Genomic DNA, 9,747 nt, shown 5'->3' on the forward strand with positions numbered 1-9,747 from the left:
TTGGATCTATCTAATATCAGATCAATTACTAATGCAAGAGGACCAGCCGGGGATTGTAGTCTGCGGTAGTTGGGACTAGTTCCCTCCTCCTGCGGATTGCAAACCCACGGGGGGTTGACCACGACCCATCTGGCGCGTCCCAATGGCTGATAGGGTGAGCCAGTGAGAGGGGGAGGTGCGACATGAAGTTCCGGACTTGTCGGAGAGCATGACGCTCCTCGCACACTCGCTGGTAAGATTGCTAAATAATGTGGGCTTCCACAGAATAGGCACCGCGGATCATGTGGTAGCACAGTTTAGGGGAGGCAGCTGACCTGTGCTTTGAGAGGATGAATGACGAGGACCCGTGTGTCGCGGGAGGAAGGACCTGGTATCAGCCCAAATCGTGCGACACATGAGCCCTTCCATGAGAGAGTGAATGACTGCTATCATACCGTGCCTGGCAGACGGGTGGTTGTTGAGGAAATGTTTGCCAGGTGTGGGGGCTTGCCTTAACCGGCCGGCCAAGTGGAAGGTAACCACAATAAAAATCCCCTCAAGCTAAGGTGGAACAGCATAAGCCGAAGGTTTGGCGTAGTAGAGGATGCTCCTACGGGACTTAGGGGTTGCTAAGCCGCTATTATGCGAACTCCGGGAAATGGGCGAATCCCTGGTTTTATTAGCCTTCCTGTGTTAATGCGGGGCTCTGGCACAGGTGACCAAAACTTCCCTAGCTACTCGTGGGATAAAACATGGACCAACAACAACAACAACAAAATAAAAAAAAAAGAGGCTGGAGTGATCTCGGACTCGGACGAGTCCTCCAGCTCAAGCACTGTCGTGGACACAATAGAACACGCCAGTGAAGCATCAGCGGGAACTCAAGGAACCGCTGATACAATCACGACAGGGGCTGAAAGAATGGACCTGTCAGACAAAAAACGTTTGTCTGGGGCTCAGAAGAGGAAACAGACAAAGGAAAGAAAAATGGCAGAAGGGACGTGGGAACAACGACCACGGAAAAGGATGCAGAGGAAAGAGGGCTCTTCTAGACCTGCTATCGGGACAGACAAAGGACCCGATAAAGAAAGTAAGAAGAGACCCCGAGAGTACTCTGCTACACCACCCCAGGTCTCCAAAAAGACGAAGCAGGCTCCCAGACCTGCTGACTCTTATACAGAGGCCGCACAAAGACTCAGGATGGCGATCATAGGTCGACGACATCCTGAGGTAACACTGGATCAGGCTCAAGCTGACCTGATCCAGAGTAGGATTGCGGATGCAATGGATGAAGCTCCTTCGGGGAGCAGTAATCCACTGCAGTTCGCCAGAACTACCTTTAGCGGAGGCGTCTTATGGATTACCCCCGCTAATGAACATACCAAAAACTGGCTGGTAGATGCAGTGGAACGGCTGGGCCGTTTGTGGGAGAACGCGGATTTGACGGCTGTCGAATCCAAAGATCTTCCCAAAAGACCCAAAGTTCTTGTGTTTATACCAGGCCAGACACAAGAAGAGGGAGTTATCCGAACACGACTGGGGCAACAGAACCCAGAATTAAGAGTGGGAGGGTGGCTCCTTCTAAACAAAAAAGTAGAGAAGGAAGGAGTACTCCTGGCCTTCTCTATAGACGAAGTGTCCTTCAGGGCCCTCGAGAGGAACCGTTTCCGAGCTTATTACAGACTCGGAATGGTCATCTTTAGAGTCCTTGGAGCAAAAGATGGAGGGGAGAATCAGAATCCTTCAAATTAACTTGCAGCACAGTAAGGCTGCTTCGGCTGCCCTTACGGCTGCAAAAAGGGAATTCGATGTGGCCCTTATTCAGGAACCCTGGGTGAACAGGGGAAATATTATGGGGTTAGGGGGAGTTGGAGGGGAACTCATATATGACAGAACCTCCGAGGTCCCTCGAACCTGCATTATTATCAAAAAGAAATTTAACATACTGCCGTTAACAAATTTTTGTTTTAGAGACTTGACGGCAGTCAAGATAAGGCCAGGGAAGGGAAGGGTGTCAAGAGCAATTACGCTCGCATCGGCGTACCTTCCATATGATGCACCTGGTTCTCCTCCAACTAAGGAAGTGGAGCAGCTGGTAAGAGACTGCAGGGGATCCAGAACCCAGCTGATCATCGGCTGTGATGCTAATGCACATCATACAACGTGGGGAAGTACGAACACGAATGTAAGAGGTGAATCTATACTCGAATTTGTCATGGAAAACGAGCTGAACATAATAAATTCAGGTAATAAACCGACTTTTGTGACTAGGGCTCGAAAGGAGGTCATAGACATAACGATAGCCACCAACTACGTTAGCAATAAAATTACAAATTGGCGTGTGTCTGATGATGCGAGTTGCTCGGATCACAGACACATAAATTTGAAGTAGGGGAAAAAACATGTACCCTAGAAACCTATCGTAACCCTAGGAAAACTAACTGGGAGGCTTATAAAGCAGACCTGGAATATAGTTTAAAACAGACTAAGGATACGATAAGAAATACAACAGACCTCGAAATGGTTGTGGAGCAGCTGCAAGACACAATCATCTCGGCGTATAATGACAACTGTCCTTCAATCAATAAGGAATCAAACAGGAAAGTGCCCTGATGGAATGAGGGACAATGAACAAGAATATCAGTTGGGATGAATACAGAAAGGCCCTAACTGAGTACAATAAAACTCTGAGGAAGCAGAAAAGAGAATAATGGAGAAGGTACTGTGAGGATATAGAAAGAACTCCAGAATACGCCAGACTCCATAAGATTCTGTCAAAAGGACCTCAGAGCCCGATATATACTCTCCAAACAGAAAACGGAGAGTACACAGAAACAGGGGAAGGAACTATTAGAGAACTGCTGAAAGTCCACTTCCCCGGTTCCCAAGTTACAGACTTAACTTTGGAGAACTGCCAGAAATCAGAACTAGATACCCCTCTGTGGGCATCCAAGGAGAAATGGCAGGCAGCAAAGAAAGTAGTAACTGGGGAAAAAGTAAAATGGGCATTACACTCATTCGAACCTTATAAATCGCCAGGATTAGATGGGATTTATCCAGTACTGCTGCAGAAGGGATCCGACCTTCTGGCAAATAGAATATGTACAGTGCTTCGGAGCAGTTTGGCTCTAGGATATATTCCAAAGGCATGGAGAATGATCAGAGTAACTTTTATACCAAAACCTGGAAAAACTGGACAGGATGGGGCAAAGTCTCTGAGACCAATAAGTCTTATGTCTTTTCTGCTTAAGACGCTAGAAAAACTTTTATACCAAAACCTGGAAAAACTGGACAGGATGGGGCAAAGTCTCTGAGACCAATAAGTCTTATGTCTTTTCTGCTTAAGACGCTAGAAAAACTGCTAGATAGGCATATACGGGATGGCGTATTGGAAAATAGACCGATACATAAGAACCAGTATGCATATAGAGCAGGAATGTCAACAGAGACAGCATTACATCAGCTTGTAGAAAAAGCTGAATATGCTCTCAAGCACAAAGAGGTACTATTAGCGACCTTTTTGGACATAGAAGGAGCGTTCAATAACATATCCTTAAAAACAATCTCAAGAGCATCGAGGGAAAAGGGATCGATGAAATTTGTTGCAAGTGGATAGACCACATGCTACAACAGAGATTCGTATATACGTCCATTCTAGGGGAGAGCATTATCGCCCAGGTCCGACGAGGGTGTCCGCAGGGAGGTGTTCTGTCCCCGCTAATATGGAACCTTGTCATGGACGATTTGCTTGAGTCCCTGGAATTGAACGGCCATGAAACCCTGGGCTATGCAGACGACTTGGTAGTCCTTGCTCAGGGAAAATTCCAAAACATAGTAAGGGAACGCATGCAACAGGCCCTTAATATTGTCACCAAATGGACTGAGGAAGAAGGGCTGAGAGTCAGTCCTTCCATAACAGTCACAATTGCGTTCACCAGAAGAAGGAAGCTGGAGGACTTAGGGCCTCTGATCCTTAATGGTGAACAATTGGCGCTGTCTAAAGAGGTAAAGTATCTAGGGGTTATACTGGACCCAGAACTTACCTGGAACCGACAGCTTGAAAGAGTAATTAAAAGAGCGGAGGCGACATTAATGCTGACCAGACGCACACATGGAAAAACATGGGGACTCTGTCCGAAAATGGCGTACTGGACATATACAACGATAGTGAGACCCATGATAACATATGCATCCTTGGTATGGTGGACAAAGATGCAGCAAAGAACCGCTATAAACAAGATAAGCAGGATACAAAGACTTGCATGCTTGGAATAACGGGAGCAATAAAAACAACACCGACGGCGGCACTGGAAACCCTGTTAGACCTACCCCCTCTTGATATATTTATCAAAGGGGAAGCGAGGATGGGAGCATACAGGCTGCAAGGAAAACCAAGGGATAAATACGAGAACCTTGGGCATAATCAGATTTGGAACCATGGTGGGGTAAGTATATCTGATACATACACTGACCACATGGTACCAAAATACACATTTAATAGGAACTTCGGAATAGAAATCAATGACCGAAGGGAATGGAACAGCATCAGTAGCAAAATCAGGGGGCCGATCTGGTATACAGACGGATCAAAAACCGATGAAGGCACTGGAGCCGGTATTTTTAGTGAAACAGAGAATGTAGGACTCAGTTTCTCACTAGGAACATACACAACTGTGTTTCAAGCGGAAATGTACGCAATTCTGCAGTGTGTCGCAATGAACAACTTGAGGGCCTATGAAAATAGACGGATCAATATACTCACAGACAGCCAAGCATCACTGAAGGCACTAATGAGCCCGAAAGTGACGTCAAGGCTGGTATGGGAATGCCGGCAAGAACTGGAAGAACTGGCCGAAAGAAATAGTGTAACTCTATTCTGGGCGCCAGGACACACCGGGATAGACGGTAATGAGAAAGCAGATGAGCTGGCAAGGAACGGTTCATCAACTTTATATTTTGGCCCAGAACCTGCTCTAGGAGTACCTAAAACAATAATTAGGGGACAAGTCAGGGAATGGGTCAAAAACAAACACAAAGAATACTGGGGGAACGTACCTGGTCAGCGACACGGGAGGCCCTTAATAAGGGAACCCTCAAAACGTAGAGCTGAGGAACTAATAAAATTACATAGGAGTCAGCTCCGCATAATTACAGGTCTTCTCACGGGTCACTGTGCCCTAAAAGGACACCTGAATAGAATTGGGCTGTACGAAGGGAACCTTAACTGCAGACTGTGCAATAGGGGAACTGAAACAGCACATCATGTACTGTACGAGTGTGAGGCTTTGGATCACAAAAGGCAGGCTATTTATGGACAACCAAAATTAAGTCCAGCAGAATATGCCACCCAACCCATGCTAGGGATGTACAATTTGGTACGTGGAACCAGTGGCGGATCCAGGGCATGATTTCGGGGGGGGGGCAAGGAGGATTATGTGGGGAACCTTCCGGGGGGTCTGGGTCTGGAAAAATGTAACTGAAAACTCGTGTTTTTAGACAATCTAGAGACTAAAACATGATCATATTTTGTAATTTAAATCTATAGTTTTTAATTGGATTTATTCATTAAAGCCTACTTGGTTAGGGAAATAAAAACACAAAACACTTTTTTGAAGATTCAAAGCATTACTTTATTATTTACATACTTTCTCCATAAAACTTAAACAATAAAGTCCAGCCTTCTTTTTCCTCCTTTAGCATAACGCTCAATTACGTTCTCAACATTCACCTCAATATCACGATGTATGTATAAAAGGCACAATCCATTCAACCTCTCTTCAACCATTCTTGTCCGTAGCCAGGATTTAACGAGCTTAAGGCTGCTGAATGACCTTTCAGCACTTGCAACACTTACTGGTAGTGTGATAAGTATTTGTAGAAGTGTTCGTACAGTTGGAAACATATCTCCATCGCAGCATTTGAGTACTTCTATGGCACAGTTTGGAATTTTCATTCCTTCTTCTTTCTCCCTTGACCACTTCGCTCTCCAAATGCTTAACTCTCCTTCAAGTACCACTTCAGAATCACTGGGCAAAAGAGTTTTAAAGTTCTGGCAAACTTTCTGCAGCCTCACGTTCAACTCCAAGCATTTTTCGCTGACATTGGTGTTCAACATATTTGCAGGCATTAAAAGGTTGAGGTCAAAGCACAATAGGTTTTCTTCGGAGAACCTGGTTTGTAGATCAGTGATGACATTGTCGAGAAGTGGTATATACATGGACATCCTATAATATTCCATCACTGTCTCTGCTTCGTAGTTTTCTCTATGCCTTTGGCTTTTCACTACTCTGGGCATTTTGAGCTGCACGCCCAGCTTTTCAGAGGTAGTTAGAGCTTCCAAGTATAACTCTGTGAAATGATCATCACAATTTCGTCTCCTATCCTTCAGACATGTCAGTGTGTCTGTCACTGCATTGGAAGCCTTGTTCAAGTCTAAGTTTGGTTTTTGCAATAACTTGCTTAGGGGAAGGGTCCTTTTCAGAATATCTACCAGACAAACGCAAGAAAAAATGAATTCAGTGCTTGTTATTGAGTTGATATACAATACGGCCTTTTTGGCTGACTCGGACTCTTTCCATTCGCTTATCTCTGTAAATGAATCGACAATTTCTGGCAATGCACAAAAAAATAAAATTACTGCATCATGTCTATCTACCCACCTAGTTTCACAGAGGCTCACTAGTTGCCTTCCTACGTGTTCAGTTAGAACAGCATTCCTTTTTGCTGACTGATTATAAAAGTGAATGACTTCTTTCATAATGCCAACGGCATTATTTATGGATCGAATCTTATTAGATTTAGAAATATAATTATTCAAGGCGTGGTTGTAGCATGGAAGCCGTTTTGCACTAACTGCCTCTGATTGGATCTTTGTTACACTACCTGATTCTTTAGATGTCATTACCGAAGCCCCATCTGTACCTATGCCTACACAGTAACTAAGGTCTAAGCCAAGTTCTTTTACATTCCTTAAGACTATTTCACCTAGAGTTTTCCCTGATAGTTTGTTCTCTTTACACTCTTTACCATTTACATCTGCTGCTGCATTGTATGCATCAATAAAAGTTATGAAGTCCTCCCTTACGGCATCTTTCCAAAGATAACGGACAACTAATGTAATCTGTTCCTTATGAGACAAATCACTGGTTTCGTCAAACATCATAGACCAATATTTGGACTCGAGTATTCTTTTCAGAATTTCATCCCTAATTTCATCCCCACAACACTCTATTAAAGCATTTTGCGTTGTTTTGCTAATATATGTTGCTCGAGAAGATGATGTATTAAGATGTTTTTCGAGAGCTTTGTCACCCGCGTCTACTCTGAACTGCAAGAGAGCTTTGAAATTCCCCTGATTTGCTGCTGAAGTCTCAATGTCTAGGTTGATAGGACCATCGTCCCTGTGACCTCGAAAAGGTATGTTTTGACGCCCGAGCAAAATAATGGTTTTGATAATGGGCTTTAGCCTTTCACGATTTTCTGTAACCTGACGAAGCCGCTCAGAGCATACCTGATTGATAACTTCTTTATTAGGTGATTTGTAAGTTTTCAAAAAGTCTTTCCCCATTTCTACACAGGTTTTATGGTATAAACTTCTTTCATGGGTTTGCAAGTCGCCATCTTTTCCTGTTAAGTCTTTAAACCGTGTCAAAGGTTCAATTACAAGTCTCCCCAGCTTCACGCCCTTATTGTGACCTGCCTTTTCTTGGGCGAAAAGTGCACAGTATTTACAGAACAAACCTTTCTTCGACTCTGAAAGTACAAGCCATGTATGATTTTCTAGGTGGGTTTTAGACAAATACCTTTTAACGCCCTTTGAGTTTTCTGAATATGGATACACGTAGTTTGAGGGTGGCTTCCAATGTTCTTCCAAAAGAAGATATTTTGTGTAATCATCAGGCTGGTTATTTACATATAGCCCTATATCTTTGATGATATGATTTGAAGAGAGCTCTTTCACTTTACCTTCAGAGTTAATTGTAGGTCTGGATTCGCTTGAGGAGTTGGTAGGTCCACTGCTTTTTGAGTGTGAATCCAAGGCCAGAGGATCTCCTAAGAAAACACAACCTTGAAATAATTGATCGACTAGACCTATTAAGGCCGCGTCTCACCATCAAATAATTTGATCAAACAGTTTGAGCAAACTCCGCAAGTACGTCAAAGTGACGTCACAATTGCAGTTTTTTTTTTAAATTCTAAAAATCTGTGCTCTCACTAACAGTCTAGTTTAATCAAATGTTTTGTATTGTGTTGTCTAACTTGTTTGTACTTTATTTAAAATTAAAGTTTTTCATTATTATCCACAATGAACACTCAGGATGTGACGTCACTAACTGTCACTTTGTGTCACTAACTGTCAAGTTTGATCAAATTATTTGATGGTGGGACGCGGTCTTAAGACTTGAAATAGTTTGTTTAATTTAAAATGTAACTTGTATTAAAAGTTATCATCCACATTATTAAAACAATTTACTTGATTTTCGTACTCAACAAATCAACCCCTAAATAATTATTTTTCTAGGCAAATTGGGTATCATTTTAAAGCTCTTATCCTCTATATGTGCCTTTTGCAGGATTATATGTTGTTGCTCGCTATTACAAAAAGGCTTACCGAAAACTTCCACTTCGAAGTTTGGGTTTTGTGACACAGCAAGCGAGCTTTGCTCATGTTGTCCCACTTCCACTTCATCTCGAATTATTGTAAGTGATTCGGGTTTATCTTCATCGTCTCGTTTTGCACCCTCAGTCTCACCATTACTGCTATCTGAAATTGTTTTAAAGTGAAAATCAAACAAAATTAACATTTAATCAATTAAATTTGATTTTATCTGATTTCTTACATTAAAAAATGTATTTTACTTTAAAAGGGTAGACTAATTAAACACAAAAAAACGTTAAATATAAATAAAAAATAAAAGTAAAGTTAAACTAATTTTTAGTGAGTCCTAAATAATAGCCTAAACAGTAAACAAAAACGTAGCAAGCGTAAAAAATAACCATTAAACCTACTAACCTACTAGCTTTTATTACTATGGCTTATGAAATAGAGTAACCTTACCTGACGTTGTCTTCAACTTTTTGAAGAACGTTGTAATTTTGGCAGCTCGTTTCATAACATCAGCTCACAACAACAACAAAGCACAAATAAGCACCGACATCAAAATAGCATCTTATTTGTTGTTGTACATGCGCGCGTTCTAGCGTCAGAATAAGGAACTATGTCGAGCGCAATCTAATCTAATCGAAGTTCCGTTTCTAATTTCTAACGCTAGGGCGTGCGCACGGTTATAAGCTTTACAGCAAGCAAATTAAAATCTTTACGGAACTGTTTCAATGAATATTATTCGACGAGAGAGCACGGGAAATTTGCACGCGGAAACAAACTTTGAATAGGACAATCGCTAAATATATAAAGCTCTTTTCTGTGTGGCCAGTGGCACTCGTTATCCTCAATTTAGAAATAAATACACATTTTTTTTTGTCCTCAGATTCTCGGGGGGGGGGGGCAATTGCCCCCTCTGCCCCCCCCTGGATCCGCGCCTGCGTGGAACCAAGCTTGTGGATTGGGTGACATAAAAGGTAGGATGGTTGGCACAATAAGCCCATGAGGCTGCAGTGCCATCGGAGACATATGTCAGACGACCTCCAAAAAAAAAAAAAATGCAAGAGGAGATCATACCTATTATTAAAGCATTAATTTTTAAACACTCTTTGTGTTAGCAGTAAAAAAAGATAATTTGCTTGATACACTAATTTTTCAATGTAAAG

The 9,747-nt window shown here is 42.5% G+C and overlaps 1 protein-coding gene across 1 annotated transcript; it reads right to left on the reverse strand.

Moving 5' to 3' along the window:
* Positions 1 to 5,638: 5,638 nt before the first annotated feature.
* On the reverse strand, positions 5,639 to 8,959 carry LOC126883728 (52 kDa repressor of the inhibitor of the protein kinase-like). Its single transcript, XM_050649391.1, has 2 exons — positions 8,591 to 8,959; positions 5,639 to 8,031 (listed from the first exon to the last, which is right to left on the reverse strand). The coding sequence occupies exons 1-2, from the start codon at positions 8,781 to 8,783 to the stop codon at positions 5,639 to 5,641; spliced, it is 2,586 nt and encodes an 861-aa protein (XP_050505348.1). The 5' UTR covers positions 8,784 to 8,959.
* Positions 8,960 to 9,747: the final 788 nt, after the last annotated feature.

Source organism: Diabrotica virgifera, chromosome 4, assembly GCF_917563875.1.
Source record: "Diabrotica virgifera virgifera chromosome 4, PGI_DIABVI_V3a".
Taxonomy (NCBI): domain Eukaryota; kingdom Metazoa; phylum Arthropoda; class Insecta; order Coleoptera; family Chrysomelidae; genus Diabrotica; species Diabrotica virgifera.

Excerpts from the sequence above, each read along its gene's own strand:
- LOC126883728 (XM_050649391.1), bottom strand. The coding sequence starts at position 8,783 with ATGTTAATTTTGTTTGATTTTCACTTTAAAACAATTTCAGATAGCAGT. Across the intron at positions 8,032-8,590 it reads CTTCGAAGTGGAAGTTTTCG|GAGATCCTCTGGCCTTGGAT; the intron begins GTAAGCCTTTTT and ends GTGTTTTCTTAG.